Source organism: Psittacula echo, assembly GCF_963264785.1.
Source record: "Psittacula echo genome assembly, chromosome: 2".
Classification (NCBI taxonomy): domain Eukaryota; kingdom Metazoa; phylum Chordata; class Aves; order Psittaciformes; family Psittacidae; genus Psittacula; species Psittacula echo.
In genome coordinates, this window is record NC_137737.1 from 65,835,433 (window position 1) to 65,858,241 (window position 22,809).

The 22,809-nt window shown below is 39.3% G+C and overlaps 1 protein-coding gene across 1 annotated transcript in view; it reads left to right on the forward strand.

Annotated features, from left to right (window-relative positions):
* KIF13A (kinesin family member 13A) overlaps positions 1 to 22,809 on the forward strand; it is a gene marked incomplete at both ends in the record, with an annotated part of 112,655 nt that overhangs the window by 38,204 nt on the left and 51,642 nt on the right. Inside the window, 3 exons of the mRNA XM_080610625.1 lie at positions 3,822 to 3,834; positions 13,205 to 13,265; positions 22,265 to 22,357. Coding sequence (XP_080466751.1) covers positions 3,822 to 3,834; positions 13,205 to 13,265; positions 22,265 to 22,357 — 167 coding nt within the window. The remainder of the gene's footprint in view (positions 1 to 3,821; positions 3,835 to 13,204; positions 13,266 to 22,264; positions 22,358 to 22,809) is intronic.

A 22,809-nucleotide genomic window follows, 5' to 3' on the forward strand; every position in this document is an offset into this window, starting at 1 on the left:
AGTGGAGTGGTGAAACCCCAGTATATGGAATAGGGATAAAAAACCAGTTGTTTCAGGTTTTTGGTATATAAAAATGTTTTTCCTACTGGTAGAAGTGACATTTTGTCAACACTTGTTAAGGGACAAAAAATCAATTGTGGATCTGAAAATGGTTAAATCTTTAAGATGACAGTGTTGTGTACTTCCGGATGGTCAAAGTGCAAGAGTGTCTTGTGTTGCTTCCTGTTGCATGTGACTAGTTTTCTAGTCAGAATATGTAATGCCAACTTACATCAACTTTTTGTATGACAAAGGGAGACTGCTGTGAAATAGTGTGGGTAGTTAAAAAAAGAAGAACCAACCTTTGCTGCTGTTAATCTGCTAGTGAAGCACACTCTTCTCATTGTATGCTGTCAGATGCAATGAGTGAGTGGTAGAGAGAAAATGTAGATGTAGACAGGAAGAGTTCTCATGTGCTAGCATAGAACATGAGAACTGACACTGTGAATCACTTAGCAAAGGTGAGAAGCATTAGGAGTTTAGTTTTAGCAAGAGACAACAGGGGAAAAAAAATGTTTGCATTAGCACAAAGCTTTCTAGAAATTGGTTTTCTGCTTCTGGATAAAAATTTGAGGTAGCTACAGTCTGTAATCTTGATGCATGTTAGCCAAGCAGGACAAGAGAGGCTTAGTACTGTTGCAAAAGATAAAGCCTGAGTAGGTACCTGCGGTGGACATACTGCTCAGTGAAGTTAGAAAATCATTCTAGTGATATTTTAGTAAAGTCATAATGACTTAAGGGCAAAGGCAGGAGGAAGTTCAGAAGCTCAGTGGACTTTGTGGTCATTGAAATTCATACTTTTCCTCTGACCTATGAGAATATTTTACAAGCTCTTGGTGGTGTTTACCTTGGGTTTAAGTTATAGCCATGTGAATAAAGTCAGTCTTCCATCTGAGTGTGCAGATGAAAGATGCCCTTCATTAGGTTAAACCAAGATCTACTGCTGTGTAGATGCATTACAAGGTTATGTAACTCTGATAATTTCCTGAAGTGTGCACTAGCTGTTCACTTTAGAGAGGATTTTATTGTCATTCAGCAGGTATACCTGCATGTTGTTATTGATGCCATGGGTGATTAGACATGGAATTAAGAATTCTAACTGTTGTATCTCTGATCTCTTTTCTGTTCCTCCTCCCTCTGCCCCCCTCCCCCCTGCTTCTCCTCCCTCCCAGCCCCAGGTGTGACATGGAATCACCACAGTTTTATAGTCAGCGTTTGGTAAAAATTGAGACAAATTCACTTATATATGAAGCTGAAAGTTTCTGGTTTATGGGGAGGGAAAGAAACCATGAAGCACATATTAAAACAAAACAAATTTTGATGGATGCTAATGCAGGTTTTATAGCACATCTTTAAGCTGTTACAGATGTGATTTCTGGTAAACTGTAAACAGTTCTTTATTTATTAGTCTGAGTCCTTTGAAGAAAGTATTTTTGGAGTGTCTCCATCTGAATCACTGCCAGGATAATGGTTACAGTGAGTTGGTTAGCTGGAATTTCCAAACAGCTTAAGGAATTCTATCCTGTGAACCAGTATAGCTGACTTAGTTCAAAGGCCCTTGAGCATTTTGCTGCTGGTCATGCTAGCAGGTGACTTGTGGAGTTGCTAGTTTGGTCTTAATAGCCAAAGAGCTCAGAGCAGTAGAATGTCACGTATGTTAGGAAGCTGCAGCTCCTTTTGCTTTGAAATTCAGAGGATCGGGGGTGAACATCTTGCTTTCAGCTGGGAAGCTCTGATATGCACCAGAGGTTTGAAAATTACTATTATGCTTTCCTTAAAATGGGCATCAGAGGAAAATTAAGAGGAAACCTCCTAAAAGTGGCTTATATTGCTTGAGTAAATATCTGAAGAAATGTGTCAAACCATTTGTTTACTTCAGTGATGTTCTGTACCTTTTCCAATTGGGGCTTATAAGAATGATCTTAAAAAAAAAATACAGTTGATACATTTTCTGTTGGTTTTTACTTCAGTTAAACTGTTTAGGGCATCTGCTGAACCTGCACAGCAGTCTATCAGGAATTTCCTAGGAAAGCTAATGTATTCTGGAATTATTTTTCAAGATATGAGTGTATTTAAAAGCTTTATAAAAAACTTTTGAATGGCTTTCTTTGAAGGAATTGGAAGTTTAGAGCTTGTGCTGGGCCTCTGGCTGGACAAGCTTGATAACATTCGGCTTTCATCACATCAGAAAATGTATTCAATGAAAAATATTCAAGGTACAGCTAAATGTATTTTTCAGTTAGAGAGCAGTGCATTCTGCACAAGTTCTGAGGCACCCAGACAAGAGCTAGTGATGAACTGAGCCTGTGTAGCCACTGTTAATGAAAGGCTACAGGTGAAATGAGTGGTTTGGCGAAGAGGCGAAGTGTGTTTGCGTTATACCGATACCATGTACCAGCTATTTAACTTCTGGTTTAGGCAGACATGTCATCTAAGGTAGCTGCTGAGACTAGGCAGAAAAGATTGCGTAAGATACGTTTGTGGATTTCTGTCTCTTCAGCTTTTTTTGCTGAGCTGTTGTATTGTGGGTTGCTAAGAGAACTGCTCAATGTGTTCTTCTCCACCAAACTTGGTGGAGTCAGTATGTGCAGTCTGGTGGATGAAAGCATGCCTTTGTCCTGCTTGTTTCTGCATTGACACTTTAGCCGCTTGATAGCTTTGAATTTTGTGTAGCATGTCATTTGCTGGGTAGACAGACACCTTCCATCCGTATCCATATCTTACAAACCTTACCATGTTCTCTGCTTGTGCTTTGTCTGTAGACTTAACTGGTTGGTTTTTTCCTGTCCATCCATGTTTGTATGTTTTGTTGTTTTGTTTTTCGGTTGGGTTTTGTTGTTTTGTTTGTTTGTTTGTTTTTTTCCTTGATGCAAAGAGCAAGTGGAAATTTCTTCTGTATATTACTTCAGGCCTATTTCAGTACATAATTTGGACATATGCCTAAGGTTGTAGTTTTCATGAATGGCCAAAGTCAGTTTATTATGCACCATATTTTCACCTTCTCTCTTGAATTGGTATTAGCGAGCATGGGGCTATATAGCGAGACAGGGCAGCAATCTCACTTGAAACCAATCCTGCCAAAAAACCCCAAGGTGATTTAATTTACTATGTGGTCTTATGGCTGACAGCAGAAGCATAAAAGCGTTTAAGGACAAGTTGAAGTACTCTGAGCTGGTGTCTTCAGTTTGGGGGTCTGTCATTTCTGTTTTATTTCTGACCGCACTCATGAAGTTGTGTATAAAGGGTAATGGTGTTTATTTGTTGGCTTCCTGTGCTCTGTGTAGGCTTTCTGTGGCTAGGGAAAACAAAACACAGGTTTATTTTTCTTCACAATTTTATGATCTCTACAAGAAACATTTATTTGACTCTTACCTTGGTCTTGCATGTGTAGCATTGCTGAAGTCAGTGTACCTTCATCCTGGGTGAAGAAGCAAACATGAGCTGTGGTTTGACTTTGACAAAATGGATGGTTGTCTTCCTTCTAGAACTGAGTGCTGTTAGATTTTTATACTTACAAGGAATCTGACGTTTTCCTGTCTTTTTCATGTGGATCTGTATTAGTAAAGTAGTTACTTAAATGGTTTAAAAATCTGTGATGCATCATACAAATACCTTACGGTTTGATTATTCTTAAATACACTGTGGATTACAAAAAAGTTCAGATGACAGTAATGATGTGTACTGATTATGTTATTTTTCTTTTTCTTTGCTCCCTTCCCTTTATGTGAATGGTGTATTCGTACTTCTCATCATTGTCACTGATTTTTTTGCCAATCATCTAGAAAACCACCTAAGGTAAGTGTTTTGTCTCTTTTTGCATTTGTACCTGCTTGCAGATGTTGAGCAATGTAGAAGTGTTGGACATATTGCTGTAGTATGTGATCAAACACAGCTTTGATAGATGAAAATACATGAAAAAATCTATTCCTCATACTTTTAAGTTAAAGACTTTATAATTCCAGAAAACTACAGTTTAATCCAACTGACATGCAGGCAAAGCATAACTTGTTAAAGCTGTGACCAGGACAAACCATGATCTTAATGCATTCATAAAAACATTAGGAAGAGTAAATACATATGATGTGTCAAACATTTAACTGCATACAGTTGTGCTTAAAATTTAAAATAAAGACTCTGAGAACTACATCATGTCAGCACGTGCAAAACACTGCATTGGTATTTTGCTTCAGAAATTTAATGATAATTTTATCCTTTCTGTTAGATGGTACTTTTTACAGCAGAAAGCTGTAGTTAGCTCTGAATGAGCTATTGCATTGCATCGTATTATTTTGTTTCATTTGTGATCTTGAAGAAACAGTATATGCAAATCTGAGTTCTGCAGGTGCAGCAGAGCATTCTGCAGGCCTTTTGGGAATGGAAATTGGGAGGCATAATGATCTATATATCTGTCTTCTGTGGATATTTATGTACTTTACGGTTCAGGCAGCTATTCTATATGTGTGTGTATATATATATAAAAATAAAATATAAATATCTATTGTTTTGATTAATTTTTTAAGTGTCAGAAGACAACAGCTTCTCAATAGTGAGGTATCTTGTTCCCAATAGGCAGGGAAAATGGAGAAGACTATTTTAACATGAACTGAAATAATCATATTTGAAAAGAAAAAAAAAAACACAAAAATATTTAAGGTCACAGCAGGTGATGATTAATAACACTGATGCTACATTTTAAAAGGGAAAGCTGTATTGATTTCCACCTCATCCCCCGACTCTTGATTCAATTTCTTAAAATTATGGACCTGGGTTTTTTTTGCTTAGTTTCTCAAAATTTTTTGAAAGCATTTTCATAAAGTTCTATTAATCAAATTTAGTATTTAATACAAAAGAGTTTCATCATTGTTAATTTTTTTTAATGCAAAAAAAGCCCCTCCTTTCTGTTGTTGTAATTTCACAAAAACTTTTTTACAAGAGCATTCATTTTCTGTACTTCATCATTCGTGTTCCATTACAGGCAGGCAAAGTTATTCTTGACATTCTGTAAAAGCTTAATTATAACCTTGCATTTCTTGGACAAAAACACTACAGCTGCAGCTTGTGCATATATGCCATGATGGTAGTAGTAGTGTTAGGTATAGTTAGATGCTAATTAACATCCTATAATACCTAAACTTATGATGTTTTATGAAATGTTTATCACTTTGAGACAGAAGGAGGCTCTCACTACCAGTGGAAGTAAACATTTTTAAAGGTATGAGGTTGAATATTTCTTGATTTATACAGTTTTTAGGGTGCTGCAGGTAGTTGATCTTCAAATCAGGATTTTTTTTAAATTTTCATAGCTTTTGGAAGTTTCTTTGCCTTAATGAGCCAGTTCATCATCTGTCATGAATGAACTGTAATACCCAGTTCAACTTGGTAGCTCTTGAAGCACTGATAGGAAAAGTTATATAGGGATATTGGGGTGTTTTGCTATAACTACGAACACTGTGTTTATTACTTGGGCTTTCCCTGTAAGTTTCTGACAAAGGTAAAATGGCTGTTCTGAACGGAGATTTGTGAGCTGTTCCCTAGGTTAACTTCAGGTTTTCTGTTCCTGCTTCTTTAGGCCTGTGGTAGGTCTTGTGTATGTCATTTCTGTGAAAACACAAAACGTGATTAATTTGCCACCTATTGGTCTGATGGAAGTGGCTATTAAACCTTAGTTGTGCATTTACAATATTTTGTAGCTACATAGACAGTATGTTAGGGGTTGTGTTCAGTCTGGGCAATGTATTGCTAAATACTGGAAGCCCAAGACTCTAGTCTATACTGAGGATTGGGCTTCAAAACAATGAATAATGAATGTGAAATTAGACTCCTTTTTAAACTAATTATGTAATTTGGCTTAATCTGGTAGGCACTTAATATTGGATATGGTACCCATTACCTGTAAATAGTTCACATAACTATACTTCAGTGTGTAAACTCTTAAAATTATTAATTCAAGCCATTGATTAGGGGCTTTAAAGAAAGCAAGTCCCGCAGAATATTGTTTTGGCTGTTTAAAATGTGAGTACCCCATGGCTGTCTTTTCTGATTCTGTGAGAAGTTACTGCTGTGTAGTGGTCAGGTACAATGGCTCTTCTAGTTTAAAACCTGAAATGTCATTTAAAGCCACAGGTACAGGTGAATTTGAAACAGAACTCCAGATTTTTCCCTGATACAGTAGGTGCCTGGACCTGCATCACAGTTTTGCTATGGAAGCCATAACCTCTGACTGCCTCCTTAGCAAAATAGTAGCCGACAGCTGTCTTAAGCTGCTGTAGGTGTTTGCTGAAGAAATCTGAATCAAAGCTGTGCATCTTTCCTTTACTTAAACTTCAGGGTTACAAGAACAATTCTTTTATTTAATTTCTAGTAGTTAATAACACTTTGAGTATTGTTCTCTATAATGTAAAGTTGGCCTATGTAACTATTACAGGGGACTTAAACAGGGTAAGTTTAGGTTTGGTATAAGGAAGAACTTCTTTACTGTAAGGGTGGTGGGTGAGGCACTGGAATGGGTTGCTCAAGGAAGTTCTGAATGCTCCATCCCATGAGCCAACCGGGAGAGGAGTGCTGCTGGATCTCATCCTCACTAACAAGGAGGGTCTGGTAGAAGCAGTAAAGGTTGAGGGCTGCCTTGGTTGCAGATGACCACGAGATGGTGGAATTCAGGATCTTGTGTGGTAGGAGCAGTACAATAGCAAGTAGAATTGCAACCCTGGACTATAGCAGGGCAAACTTTGGCCTTTTCAAGCAATTGCTAGGGGAAGTTCCATGGGCAAGGCTGCTTGAAGGTAAAGGGGCCCAAGATAGTTGGTTAACATTCAAGAATTGCTTATTCCGAGCTCAAGAGCAGAGCATTCCGACAAGTAGGAAGTCAAGGAAGAGGACCAGGAGACCTGCGTGGCTAAATAAGGAACTGCTGGGTATACTCAAGTGGAAGAGGAGAGTTTACAGGTCATGGAAGGAGGGGCTGGCCACTTGGGAGGAATATAAGGCTGCTGCTAGAGGATGTAGGAAGGCAGCTAAGATGGCTAAGGCCTCCTTAGAATTAAATCTGGCGAGAGGGATCAAGGACAGCAGAAAGAGCTGTTTCAAATACATGGCAGATAAAACTAACACCAGAGGCAAGGTTGGCCCACTGATGAACGGGATGGGTGCCCTGGTGACAGAAGATACAGAGATGGCAGAGTTATTGAATGCCTTCTTTGTCTCTGTCTACTCTGCCGGAGGCAGTCCTGATGAGCCCTGTACTCCTGAGACCTCAGATGAAGTCAGGTCAATGGAGCAGTTTGCCTTAGTCGATGAGGAATGGGTTAGAGCCCGGTTGAGCAATCTGGACATCCATAAATCAATGGGTCCAGATGGGATGCACCCGCGGGTGCTGAGGGAACTGGCGGAAGTCATTGCTGGACCACTCTCCATCATCTTTACCAAGTCTTGGGAAACGGGAGAGGTGCCTGAGGACTGGAGGAAAGCAAATGTCACTCCAGGCTTCAGAAAGGGCAAGAAGGAGGACCCGGGTAACTATAGACCGGTCAGCCTCACCTCCATCCCTGGGAAAGTGATGGAACACCTTACCCTTGGTGCCATCTTAAGGCATGTCAAGGATAAGAGGGTTATGAGGGGCAGTCAACATGGCTTTACCAAGGGGAAGTCATGCTTGACCAACCTCATAGCCTTTTATGAGGAAATAACACGGTGGATGGATGATAGCAGAGCGGTGGATGTGGTCTACCTTGACTTCAGCAAAGCATTTGACACAGTCTCCCACAGCATCCTCACAGCTAAACTGAAGAAGTGTGGTCTGGATGATCAGGTAGTGAGGTGGACTGCAAACTGGCTGAAGGAGAGAAGCCAGAGAGTTGTAGTCTATGGGGCGGAGTCTATTTGGAGGCCTGTATCTAGTGGAGTGCCTCAAGGGTCAGTACTGGGACCAGTATTATTTAATATATTCATCAATGATTTAGATGAGGGAATTGAGTGTACTGTCAGCAAGTTTGCTGATGACACTAAGCTGGGAGGAGTGGCTGACACACCAGAAGGCTGTGCTGCCATCCAGCGGGACCTGGACAGGCTGGAGAGTTGGGCTGTGAAAAATGGGATGAAATATAACAAGGGGAAGTGTAGAGAGTTACATCTGGGTAGGAACAACCCCAGGTTCCTGTATAGGTTGGGGAATGACCTATTAGAGAGCAGTGAAGGGGAAAGGGACCTGGGGGTCCTGGTTGATAGGAGGATGACCATGAGCCAGCACTGTGCCCTTGTGGCCAGGAAGGCCAATGGCATCCTGGGGTGTATTAGAAGGGGGGTGGTCAGTAGGTCGAGAGAGGTCCTCCTTCCCCTCTACTCTGCCCTGGTGAGACCGCATCTGGAATATTGTGTCCAGTTCTGGGCCCCTCAGTTCAAGAAGGACAGGGACCTGCTGGAGAGAGTCCAGCGCAGGGTGACTAAGATGATTAAGGGAGTGGAGCATCTCCCTTATGAGGAAAGGCTGAGGGAGCTGGGTCTCTTTAGTTTGGAAGAGAGGAGACTGAGGGGTGACCTCATTAATGTTTATAAATATATGAAGGGTGAGGGTCACGAGGATGGAGCCAGGCTCTTCTCAGTGGCAAACAATGGTAAGACAAGGGGTAGTGGGCTCAAACTGGGACACAAGAGGTTCCACTTAAACTTGAGAAGAAACTTCTTCTCAGTGAGGGTGACGGAACACTGGAACAGGCTGCCCAGGGGGGTTGTGGAGTCTCCTTCTCTGGAGACATTCAAAACCCGCCTGGACACATTCCTGTGTAACCTCATCTAGGTATTCCTGCTCTGGCAGGGGGATTGGACTAGATGATCTTTTGAGGTCCCTTCCAATCTCTAGCGTACTGTGATACTGTGATACTTGGAGGTGTTCAAGGCCAGGTTGGACAGAACCTTGGGTGGCTTGGTTTAGTGTGAGGTGTCGCAGCCCATGGCAGGGTGGTTGGAACTTCATGACCTTAAGGTACTTTCCAACCCTAACTATTCTATGATTCTGTGATTCCATGTGCCTACTTACACTGGAACTGGATACAGTAATACCAGGATCTAACATTTACTAGCTAATTCTTTCTCATAACATTCCATTTTTATCTTGGTGATGTAATGTTTGTGAGTTAAAACGCTTACAATGAATATACAATGAGTACATGCTCAACTTTGTATACTTATTTTTACTATGGACTTCCAGTTGTGCAGGGTCTGTCCTGGTGAGTCGCATTCCATTACTCGTAGCTGTGTTACTTGACTAGTTCTAGATGTCTGAAATGCAATGTCCAAGCTTTTTTACAGCTGCTATACTACTCAGACTGGAAGTATTGTGCCATTTCAAATGCTGGAATAATAGAGCTAGGGAAAAAAATGACCCTGTTTTGTCCCTTTGCTCCACTTAAAATGTTTGACTTAGAAGCTATTACCCTAGTGGGGCAGGTTCTTGGCAGCTTCCTTTTATCTAGCTTTCTCTTTAGATGCTAAGATGAGGCATGAGGTATAGAATCTTGGAAAAATAAGACAGTTGTAAGGCTTGTTTCCTAGTTACCTCTGTAATTTAAAAGCCCAGAATAATTTTGGGTCTGGTTGTGAGAACTGGCCAACACCTGTGTGAACTTACGTCTGCTTGAGGTTGAACTCCTACCTGTGCAGACACCTAAAGTAGGTCTGTACCTGTCTTTTGTGGTTTTCCCTTTTTGCTTACCTTCTGAAAATACGTTAAGCTTCCTGGTTCAGTGGCTATGGAATTGACATCAGAGTAGTAGGAAAGCAGAAATACTTGCCCATATAGTCAGAGGCTTACTCAAAATGCTTAGAAAAGTAACTGTAAGTTCAGGAAATCTCAGTGGAGATAGAGGTAGCAACTTTAAACTTTGAACTTCAAAGAAAAATATTTGCCTTCTTTTTTTTTGATGTTTAAACACCTAAATGGAATAGATTTTCCAAAATGTAGTTAAAAGCTAATTCAGAGAGAGAGCTTGAAGGTTAAAAAGTTCTGTTTGTGTGTCACACATCCGTCTCTCCAAATATGTTTCAATAGTAGTTTTGATATAGATTATATATAGAAGATGGTAAAGATCTTTGCTTTCTTCAAAAAGCTAAAAAGGCATTTTCAGTGCCCAGTAATTCTCAGTGTGAGTGTTGGCCACTGAGTTTGAGACTTCAGCATTATCAGAACTCCTGATAGCTTTGATAGTTATATTGAAAGGAGGTTTAATACCTTCTTCAAGGAAATAGATCTTGGGGAGAATACTCCTATCGAAAGAAAAAGTGATACCCAACATTTTTGTTTTCAAAGAAATAATAAGTGAAAGTGGAAGAAGGAAGGGAGCACCAAGGATAAGACTGAGGGTTTTTTCTTTTCCATCATAGCTTAGGTTCTGTGTCTTGATCCCAGATGTGCTTGTGTGCTGCTCTTGTGACTGCATGTCCTGCAGTTCCTGTGCTGGAGGTCAGGAAAATAGAAACTAGTGAGTCATTTTTGAACAGAAAAGGTGATCAAAAGGGTCACTCTTCAGGTAGGACACTGCTCGACAGGCATTTTCTGTGAAATGCCTTCATTAGGTACGTGGGGAAGAGCCTCACTGATTGGGGCCAAGTTTCTTGTTCTTTTATGCCTTCTTACTCTGTTAATTCTTGCATTTGAAATCTGTTTTCCCAAAGGTCTGAGTTGTCCTGAAAATTGCTTTGATTAGGCACTTCCTTAAATTATCATTGCTGGGAATGTTCAAGGTTGCTGTTTTGTCACCACTGATCAAAACAATTTTGAAATGTGTGCCCACCTGTTTTAATGGAGAAGGGATTTTTACTGCAGCTGCTGTACATGTTTCACAAATAGTGGTGCCCCAGCAGTTCCCACTTTTTTGCCTGATGCTTTTTTATTTTAAAGTAATCTTGTTACTTCTGCTAGAAGGGTTTGGCAAATTTCCAGAGCAAGTTTTATATATAGACCAAGTCCATGCCCTGGCTTTTTATGTATGAAAACATACTAAAATGCTATATTTACTTTGGTTTTATCTTGAGACAGAATTTTTGTCTTCCTCTTGCATAGTCATTTTTGAACCTTCACAAATCAGTCTGACCAATTTTTACTGTTTAAAAAAAAAACCAAACAAAAGACAAATAAAAGTTGCTTCTCTATGAGAAGCACTGAGCTGAAAGCACATATTTGAGTCTTTTTAAAGTCTCAGTGTTTAAATTAGGAGTCACTGAATCATCCTGTCATGATTTTCCATGTTAACCAAGGGGAAAATGTATAGGACAACAGATTAAATAGGCCTACAGTACTGCTGCATTGACATTTAAGTCATTACACAAGAGCATGTGTAGCTGAGTAAGTCTTTTAACTGGGCAGCATGATCCACTGCAGAAAGATATTGTTACCAAGTCCCGTGAAGAAAAGTTCATACAAGTAGAATGTGAGAAGAGAAACAGTGGGTTTTGGATCATAAAGGTTTGGAGAAGGGTTAGAGCATTCTTATTGACGACAGGGAGTTCTTTATGCTTAGATCTGAAGCACAACAAATGGAAAGAAGTAATTTAAGCCCCTATTTATGTGGAGATGAGGTAACTGTTGCGTTTTGCTTATAGTTCAATAGCAAAGCTGCATCTTTAACTCTGCCACATCAGGGAACGTCCTGACTGATGAAGTTGTCTCGTTGTTAGATTGTTATTATGGGTTTGTTTGTTTTCTCTTCAGAAGTGAATTCCAGAACTCTTTTTCCTCTTGTGGACTAAGTATTGTCTCAGTATGGAGTCTTCTCTTGGGCCATTTGATGTGTTTGTATTACGTTGGAGGAAAGGGAAGGAGGCGAGGTTACTGTGCTACCTGGTTTAATCCTTCTGAAATACTTGCAGCAACAGACATTTTGGGAAGAATTAGGTTACAATACATCTGTAGATCAGATGCCGTAGTAATTCTACAATAGCAGGGAATGCAAGATGTTCTACATCCCCAAAAGCCAAAAGGAAATGATCTATCTTCTTCTGCACTTCAGGGTTTGTCTCACAGGGAATTTGGTGTTTCTGCCAATAGAGCCTGTGGTTCTTTCTCTATGTTAACCTTCATGGCTTGTCTCACTAAAGCGATCAGCTGTTGGAAGACCAGGCAGAGAAAACCTTGGCTCATGAGAAGTTTTAACAAAGAAGGTTGTTTGGGATGTTTCCCGTCCTTTTGGGATCCCAAAGGGAAAAGAAAAAGAATTTGTATAATTTACTCATCCACAGTCAGTTCACCATGGTAAAATGTGGAAAATGCGTTTCAGCTTAAGGTGTGTTTGTGGCAATATAAAGCTGTCAAAACAACAGTGTTAAATGTCTATACCATGATGTTCTCAGATGTGCAGAAAAAGTAACTTAGATCAAATCCCAGCATGTTAAGTGTTTTTACAGGATGCTCTTCCAGGTCCACAAGTCCACTGAGCACAATATTGAATCTCATTTGATTTCTGCCCAGCTGGAACTCTTGACTGAAGTGATATTAAGTCTTTTCATTAAAGCAGGCTCTGAGAGCTTGTTTGTCTGATAAAGCTACATTTTCTATTTGTAAGTTTTGAGCTTTCATCTAGTGAGATGCAGTACTGTACTCTTAGTTTAAGCAGATAATCTGATAGTACTTATTTGCTCCTTAAGGCTTGTAAGTAATGTTCTTCTTTGAGCCTTAGAAGTCCAACCCATGCTAGAACTTTTGTGTGTCTTGTATCACAGTATGTTAGAGATTGGAAGGGACCTCAAAATATCATCTAGTCCAATCCCCCTGCCAGAGCAGTATTGTATTGGTGTCTGCTAAATAGTCATCTCATCATGTTCTGTATATTGAGTTCTTTTGGTGCTGTTTCATTACTGCTGGCAGAAACTTTTGTCAGCATTAGTGCCTAGAGAAGAGTGGAGATAATTATTAGGCTTTGGCTGAGTTTTCAAGTCTATAAAGAGATTCAGTGAGCAATATTGTGAATAATGCAGATAGAAAATAAGTATTGTAGTTCTGTGACTCTCAAGATTTCCCGAAAGTATTCTTGCACATGGAGCCTTTTCACATTTCTGATTTAGGATCCACAGAGAACAGTGCAGTCTAACTGCAATTCAAAAGTCACAGATTGTACTGCTTTAAGAGAGATGCTGTGTAACCAGAGTTCCTAATTTGTCTTTTTATATGCTTCTACAGGTGTTTGCCTTTGATCACTGCTTCTGGTCCATGGATGAGTCAAATACCACAAAATATGCAGGTAAACTATTTTCCATACATCTGACAGTGTGAGTAATTTGAGAACACTTGAGAGTTTGGGTTTGTGTTTTGTGGAAGTTTTTTTGCATTTTGAACTGTGAGGTTCAAATTTCTTCACAGAAGCAGACTCCTCGTTTTTACAGGGATTGAGTCATCTGACTACTGGTGCCTCAGTTCAGAAGGAATGCAAGCTTTAAGGTGCCCAAAAGGGGTTTAGGAGAGGTGCTTTTTACATCCAAGCTGTAATGGTCTTTTTTATCTCCTGGCAATGCCTTTTGTGAGGATTTCTTCTGTCACTTAGAATGAAATTTCAGTTCTGCATCAGTGATTTCTTATGACTAATGCTAGTGATGAACGTGTGTGTTTTCAGTGCTCTGTGTTCCTGTGCATGAGAAGATTAAAGCATGTTCTCCTCAGGTAGCATGCTTATTTCAAGTCTTTCAAGTTATTCATAGTCTAAAAGTTCAGATCCCCAATGGTTTTGAGTGCTCAGCTTTGTGACTCCTTCCTCTCAAAAGCTGGGTAATCCGGGAAAGACTGTAATCCCAGTAGTTGGTTTTCTCATAACTGGATTTGTGTATTAGCATATTCATAAGAGGACTTGTTTTGGTAGAGCTGACTCTCAACACTGCGACTTTAAAGCTGTGGTCCATGGAAAGGATGAAAGAAAAAAAAAAAAAGACACTCAATTTAGGTATTCGTATTACGAAGTTCTGTGGTCTGTAACAAATCTTGAAGGCTGATAGGGTTAATTAGCTCAAAGGTTGAGATCAGTGGTCCAATACATGAACTGTCATATACTTATGTTAAAATATATCTCTGACTGCTGTAGTCCCTGGTATCAAATCCCAAATCTTGGGAGTTGCACTTAATTATAGATTCCACTGTGTTTCTTGCTTGCCTGAGCAAAGATATGTTTCATCAGGAAAAAAACTTCTGTCTCTGCTTGTCTTTCAGTAACTATCTTTGCATTGATCGTGTGCACTGCACCGTATTCTTAGTTCAGGTTGGTAGAGTCTGGAGCATGCAGTACCTCTATTTGTGTCTGCATGCTTCCATTTCTTCTAAAGGAAGGAGGTGATGGTACATACTTAGATCTTAGCTCCACTTGCCTCCAGTATGCAGGTGGGAGCTGCATGTTAATAAACCCACAGATAGAGAAGAGGGAGACCACAGAAAACCAGTTAAACTTGTTTCTGTCTACAAGCAAATTCAGTGGAGTTCTAGGTCTAGCTAGACAGATGTATTAAATACTCACTGCCCAAAGTAATCTGTGTGAATGCTTAAATTTAATGTCATTGGCAGGCACAATTAAAAGGAAACTTGTATAAAGCTTGAAATCTACGTCCAGAGTGCTTGTAAATGTAACTAATATATGAACTTCAGGCTTAAGTAAAATACTTGAAAAATAAAAGTCATGTGAGACAAATTTAGTTACTTGAGAAACCCTTTTATCTGTATCAAAGAAATACACTGGAAGATGTGACAGGGAAAGGTTTAACCAGACATTCTCAAGTTCTAGGCCACCCTAGCAGTCATTGCTCTCTGTATGAAACCAAACCATGCTCATCTTGCATTATGATGAATAGATGTAGTGTGGTGTATATCACAACATATTAAAGATTTTGTCAGTTGACATGTAGGACATCAGAAACCTCACAGTATGATGTGAACTTCAGACAGCATACGTATGAATTCTTTGTTGGCTTAATAGGTAACTCTTCCATGTTGGTTTTGAGGTGTTTTTGTGTGTCAACAAAACCAAAGTTTTTGCTCTCCTGGAAATGCATGTTTGTTACAGGATCCTTAAAGCTGTCACACGTGATTATGGGCTAGGTTTAGTTTTCACTTTGCTGGTTGATCTACAGTACTGCCAGCACTTCCAAATATATTTTGCACAAGAGAGAGGTTCTTGTTTGGATACAGTTCATTGCTTAATTGAGTAACTGGTTACCACTCTCAGGTTGTGGGGGAGCAGAGCTGACCCTGAAATGGGATTAGCCATCTTCTTCTCTTACAGTCAGTTTATTCTGTGAGATGTCTTCAACTTTGGCTGAACATAAGGTTTACTTTGTACGTGATAACTTTCTTTCTGAAGTCGTGTTCAGGAAGCACAAGGGATCTTATTCCATTTTGGAAGTTACCTTCTCTTTCCAGCATTTGAAAACCCAGGGATTGTTGCTATTGGTAGCAGAATTGGTTTTTTTAGCAATTTTGTTTTTCTTCCACTGGAAAATTGGGTTCTAAAATTCTAAAACGATCCATCAGTCTCACTAACAGAATGGTGAAGGTGACCTTCATGTGATGAAACATACCTAGAGGGGATCTTTGCAGCTGTTCTTGCAGGACTGTATCTCTTAAAGCCAAGAGGGAGTCTGGAGCATAGAAGAGGAGTAAGCTTTTTACAAGACCTTTGTGTAAGTGTGTTTTGCTTTCAGATGCTGTACGAGATGGAGGCTTTTTAACAACTTGGTGTCGCATCTTAGAGATTGCAAGATCCAGAACGCTCTCTGAATTGCTTTTACGACTGAAAAGGAAGTGTTTATAATCGATGTTAAAGTGGAGGGGTGGTTTCTTAAGTGGGGGGGTGTTGGTTTTTTGTTCATTTTGGTTTGGTTTTTGTTTCTTTTTTTTTAATTCAGTGAGTTAGCAGGTAGAGGGAGGATTACTCTGAACACTGATGCTCTGTGCTTCTGAATAATTTGTGGCTGTGTTGTTCCAAGCAAGGAACAGTTACAGTCTTTGGGTTTGTGCTGTTCATCAGATGCTAGCTCCTGCACCTTTTTTGACTCTTTAATTCTGAAAAGGCATAGTTGGGTACTCAGTGAGAATATGAACCTCTTATCAGAAAAACAAAACAAAAACAGGTCAGTGAAATAAATTTTTGAGGAGGGAAGGGAATTTACTTCTAGGATAGAATGAGTTTGCCTTGATCTGGAAAAGGGATGGAGCTTTGCCTTACAGGCTGCAGGAGAGGTATTTTGAGAGTAAGCAGAATAATTTCTTACTCCTGTCTGTTTCTTGACTTGAATAGTTCAAGAGTCAGTTCATGGATAGCACCTGCTTGTCTTGAACAGCTCACAGAGACAAATAACAGCTCAGCATTTTGGTGGAGAGGAGGACATTGAGAAATTCTCAGAGTTGAGAACAAAGAATTCTTTGTTCTAAGCCTAGACAACAGTAAGAGCCTATTGAAGTCTGTAATGAAGTGGATTTTTAAAAGGAAGGAAAGAAACCCTTCAGTTTGGGAAGGATTCAGGGGATGGTATAAATAACTACCGTGGCACTTGGGCAGGTCCATTCCGAGAAACCTGTGCTATATCAACTTGTTGGTGGATTTTTCTGAAATTCCTTAAGCTGCATCACATTTGGCCTGAAATCTCAGTTCTGTGTTTCTGCAGGCTGCATTGCCCTGAAAGGCTAAACACCTGACTTTGGGCTAAGATTTAATTTTATAGGAAATATGTGTGCCGGCTACTGCTCTTTTAGCAGCTGTTTTAAAAGAAAACAAATTGCCTTGAAGAACTGTACACTTCTACCCTCATGAGAGATTGTAAATTCTGATCAGACATGAGTGTCTGTAATTCTGACTAATTTTAAGCTGGTACATGGGAGAAACCTATCACTTTCTTGCCTTTCTAACTGTTCCCTTGACGTCTTACTTCCCCTTCCCATTCCCCTTTTTATTTTTTTAAGAGGAGTCTCTACATGGTATGTGGGGCTTAGTTTCATGTCACACTGCTGAGATCTGACATGCGCATTTTGGGGGAAACTTACTCAGTGGGGCTGTAGTGCTGTATGGGTCAGGCACTTGAGACAGACATTACAGTACCTAATTTGAAGCCTTGGAGAACTTTAGTGGATTAAAGCTTCTAACATTAAAGACTCAAGTGGTTTGTCAGTGCTGTAGTATTAGGCTGCAGTAGTTAGATGATGCTAGCTGTTGTGCTTTTAGGTTCTTGTTAAGGTGAACCATAAGCATCTTTCTTCCCATTTTAAAGAGATTCTTTAAATCCTGTTATCTAGCAGAGCTTTTAATAATTCTGATCTCCACAGATCAGGTTTTATTGTAACTATTAGCGTCATGGAAGCAGCTATGATTTATTGCTATCAAGATTTGCTTATTAAAATGTTCTGGCTTAGAGATTAAGCCGTTAAGAGACTTGATTTTTCAGTGTTGTACATAACAAGTTGTTACTTGGTTCTAGGTATTTTTGCTGTGTAAGGGAGGAGGGGTTTCAGGAATGGCAGCGATGTGTCATACTGTTGCAGTCACAACCTGGCTGAATGACTCTGTGCTAACACGAGACAGTTATCCGTATTTCAGGTTGACGGGTTGTTGTGAACTAGAAATACTAGACATCTAAAAACCGCACACTGAAACAAATTTTAGTTACACTACAACTTGAATGTGTTTGTTGCTAAATGGGCAGCTCTTGGGAAAGGCAGCAACTGCCTTTTTAAAAGGGAGTTTTGTTGGAAAGGGAGTGGCCCTCCTTCCTCCCCTCCCTTTTCTTTGTTCTCTTCTGCTGTTTGTCACCAGTCAGGGGAACTTGAGAATGTTTAAGGTTTATTTGTAAATAACTTAAGTTTGCAGATTGTGAGAAAGGGTCCTAGGGTTTCTCTGCAATGTGGAGGTTCCACCAGCTGCACTGTCAAATTGGATTTCCTGACTGGGGCTTCAGGAACTGTAAGGGGATGATTTGGAGTAAGAGAAGGGGAAAGAGCATAGAGATGTTAGAGAGAATAATTTCCTTGTTCTGAAAATTCTGCTTCGTGTTTTTGCATGTTAGGCTGTGTATTTATGTTTCTGTTTTCAGGGACTTTTAATTCTCTTACATGTTCTCCAAATTTAAATGTTCCAATAATTTGTACTGGCTTAGAGATTCCAACTCTGATTTCTAAGATTTTTGTGTGCAGCTCTATGAGTAGATAATATGAAGTCTTTATTTTAGGTTTGTTAATAATTTAAGAGCCACTGTTTACATGTGCGCTGCCATACTTTGCTACCTTTGTTTTATATTTTTTTCTGTTGGAATACCCAGCCATTTCAGTAGGTAGAGAACATGTGAAAAAACTTTTTAACTTCGAAGTGCCATGCTAAATACCTTGATACATAGTGATAGAACAAGCATGGCATTTGAAAGTTCTAGAAATGTAGGTTAAAAATGGAAATCTGAGAAGGAGGATGGGTTTCCTTTAGCTTTCAGGTAAGTCACAGATACCATTTTGAATGCTGAAGTCTTCAGTATCTTTAATGTGGTTACTGCAACATTTGTTATCTTGGTTTATATATTTATGGAAGAATGTCAAGGGCATGTCGAAGTGATGAACATGTGAAAATTATAGAATCATCAAATGATTTGGATTGAAGGGGACCACAAAGATTATCTAGTTCCAAGCTCTCCCACCCATAGGGGGGGCAGGAACTAGATGGAAGGTACTAACCTTCCACTAGACCAGGTTGCTCCAAGCCCCATCCAACCTGGCCTTGAACACTTCCAGGGAGGGCACAACCACATCTTCTCTGGGCAACCTGTGCCCTCATAGTGAAGAGTTTCTTAGGACTGAAAATATTCAGTCCTAAGAGCTGATGAATAGATTCTTGGGTCAGTCTCCTCCTGGAAGTGGCAGCCTGAGAGATTGAGAGTTATTAATTTAATCTTTTGAAGATTTACTGTTTTCCCCCTACTGTTAGCATGAGGCTTTTGTTGTTATGCTTGTCAAGATCTGCAGATAATGTCTTGAGGCTATGAAGACAGTTACAGCTGTATAACTTCATTGTCTGGTAAATGGACAAAAGGTTTTCATGTTGTCTTGATGTATGCCTTCAGAACTGAGTGGGCATCCACCAGTGTTTCTCAGGTTTTGATTGGCAGAGCATCTCTGATAGTGTCTTAGTGGGCTTTCACACCTTGCAGCATTAGGGGCACTGCTACATGGGCCATAACTAGAGGTAGAGGTGTACAGTAACACTGTCTGATAATCTTTCTCACTGAGTGATTCCAGGTTGCCAGTCTTGCTCTTTAAAGTAAAGGAAACAAGACTTTTTTAGGCTGTCGTATGTGAGGAGAATTCACCAGACTTGGCTCCCCAGTGCTCGAAGGGATAAGCAGACAGGAGATCCTGGCTGGTGAGAACTGGCAGCTTGTCTGCTTACCCTGTGTTCTTAACAGCCTTGGGTATATGCTCTCCCCAGCTTGGCAGACTGCATGTCTGTCAGTCACACAAGGCTTGCCCATGTTCTGAGCAGAAGTTGGGAGAGGGGATGTGTGTTTTGGTGTCAAGCCTTTAGTTGCCTCTGTAAGAAGTTGTATGGTCTTAGCCAGCTGGAAGGTTGGGAAACCTTGTCTAAAAGACAATAAAAGTTGGTGTAGGGGAAATCTTTCTGTTAACTAAATATGGTTGGGTTTTTTTCCTGTATTTCTCCCTTTTACTGTAAATTAAGTTGGAATCAGGTTAAAACTTCTGCTTGCCTCTAAACACTAGGTGTCTGTGGAAGAAAAGTTCTGTAAGCAAAAGTATTAATTACAGGTGATACAGGTTTATTTAGCAAAACAAAAATGCATTAGGGTAAACAAGGGAACTGCGTTACTTCTTTTGACCGTAAGTGCCTATAAACATAATTCCATATAACGCAGATCTTTAAATCAGTTTGCAAACCCACTAATTAAATTCGTGGGAGAAGCAATGAGGTTTCTTAATGAAAAATAACCAAATATTGTGGATGATACGCTGTTATCCTCAACAGTGCATTGTATTAGCAAATGCGTAAAATATCCATGATTGAAGTTTAACATCTTGCATTCTTTTCTGTTAGTGCACTTAAAAACAAATCTTATTTTATGCCGTGGCAATTTGTCTGGTTACTGTAAACATCACTCTATAATGACCCATTTGTCTGTGCTGGTTTTGCTGAGCTCTTAAAACCTGTTATAAAAATACCATTTTAGAATTATGTATCTGTGTTTGACTGACTCTGTGTTGACTGTTTGAATTTTTTTTTTTCTGAAAAAATTAAAAAATAATAATCCAGCTTTGCCTATGAGATTCAGGCCTGTTTTCTTCCCTGATATTTAGCAGTAGGGGATTCTGTAAGTTATTTTACGGTTATCACGACTGTGCACAGTTTTATAATGTTTTGGTTTCTGCTGGGGTTTTTTTTGCTTGGGGAACGTGAAGGATGCTGGTTTGTTGCTGGTCAGAAGGTTTTTCCTCTTCTGAAAAATGGTTTTATTCTCCACTCATGATTATTATGTAATATATATACTTTTAATAATTATACTCTCCTTCAGTCTTTGCTTGATGTTTGCGTTCTTGCTCAGCAAGATAGTAAGTGGCTCCCTGCTTCTTTGATATTTGGTAACTTCAAAATGGGCCCTCAGGAGGTGGTTGGGAAGCAAATTTTTCTGTGTTTTATGTTCTTATCTCCCACTGATATATTTTCTGTATTGATTCTTCTGTAGTTTAACATTCTGTATAGCTGTTTCCAGTTTGTTTGAACAGTGCTGTCTCAACATAGATATGGAATGAGAAGTGAATGAATGTGTATGGGGAAGGAGATGGAGTTATTTCAGAGTATAGCAGATTCTCTTCTAGGTTTAACTCCTGTATTCCTGTATTTAATTCCATTTCTGAACTGTGTTAATCCAGAGCAGTGACACTTTTTAGAATTTTAGAAAATCAACTGGAAGGATACACAAAGACCATTTGATAGGGCATCACTGGTTTGTTTTTGTTTTTTTTTTTTATTTTACAGCAGAAGAGAAATTAGGTTACAGTTAAAGGAAAATAAGAGTAATGTAGTACTTGTAGTTCTAGTTACATGCCTGTAAATCATTCCACAGGTTGTTTTGCAGGAATTTTCTGGGCTACCAATTATTCAAGGATAATGGACTGTAAATATTCTCTTGTAATATATAAATTTATAGCTAGATTTTTTCTTATGTCAGTATGTTCCATTTTGGGAACTATGGAAGTCTTTATTGCATCCACTGTACAAAATCATTTCTTGTAACTGACAAGTGCTGAAAATAACTTAGCAAAATGAGAGATGCAGTGTTCATAGCTCTTCAGAAAGTCAGCAGGCAGTGAATGTAAGATTAAAACCAAACATGAGAAGCTGTATAAATACTGTCCTTAGCTCAGCTCTGCTTGTTTTGAGTGTACACCCAGCTGATATAATTCTCTGATCAGAACTCAAAGTAGACAAGCCATTGACCCCCTTTGTGGTGTACAAATTGTGGGCTTTCCTATTAAAAAAAATAAGATAAGAAAAGATCATCCACCATGCCTATTTTCATCTTCTACATGTAACAGATTGGAGTGCATCTAAAATCTGCCTGGCACAGGGGGACAATTTTTAGACTATGAAGTTCTGCAGCTGATGTTTCAAACTGGGGATTTGGCACAATACGTCCTCAAACAGCCCTGTTGAAAGTCTTGCAGCCTCCTAATATACATTTCTTTCCTGAATGTCATTAGGGTGAATGTCATATTGGTTCCAGCATCACTTTGTCACTGAGTGAATCATAATAGCTTACGGTGAGACTTGAGGCCAGTTCCCAAGAGAGCAAGCACTACTGTTTCTAGCATGGTATTTGTTGTACCTTTAATATCCTAGTTCACTAATGTGTTACATTGCAATTCAGTTACAGGACTCTTTTGGTTTTAGTTTTTGAATAAGGAATGTATATTAATTGCAGAATTTGCACTTAAATAATACAAAATTTAGACATCTGTTTTATTTTCTAAGCATTGAACTTATGACACTTTCCAAGGAACTGCTCCCTTCACAGGAAAATCAGCAATATATTTAAACACAGTAGTTTCAGGCAGTGGTTTTGAACTTCTCACTCAGTTGTATGTGGAATCATTTGTTTGTTCATCAGTGCACTCAACAGTATAAATAATTTGCAAACTTTTTTTTTTTAACTTGTTTCCAGAAAATGTCAATCTTTTAGTCCATTTAAAATAAACTTTAAAATATTTATTTTCTAGGACAAGAAGTGGTGTTCAAGTGCCTTGGAGAAGGAATTCTTGAAAAGGCCTTTCAGGGATATAATGCTTGTATTTTTGCCTATGGACAGACAGGTGAGTCTTGTGTGCTGAAGGGGAAGAACACTTTTCATGCACGTGGGAAACAGGATGAACGAAACATAAATATTAGTCTAGGTAATATTTAAAAATTGTACTTCAAAATATCACAATGTTAAATGGCAAACATTTAGCACAGGCAGTGACAATATAAAGTTCTTAAAGCAGCTCTGTAAATAGTTCTAGTTAGTACCACTTGGGGCTGCTTTCAAAGCTTGAAAGGAGTAGTTCATACCAAAGACTCATTCAGTCTTTAATGTTTGAAGGTGTTCAAAGGGAGCCTAAGCAACAGCGCTGCTAAAAGAAAAACCATTTAAGATAATTTTTCTTTTTGTTTTCCTGTACCTTGGAGTCCAAAGAGCAAGCTATCTGTCTGGAGTAGCCTGTCGTGTTGTTCTGATATGTGCTTCTGGAGGAATAAAAAGAGAATTAAAACGTGCTTCATGAAC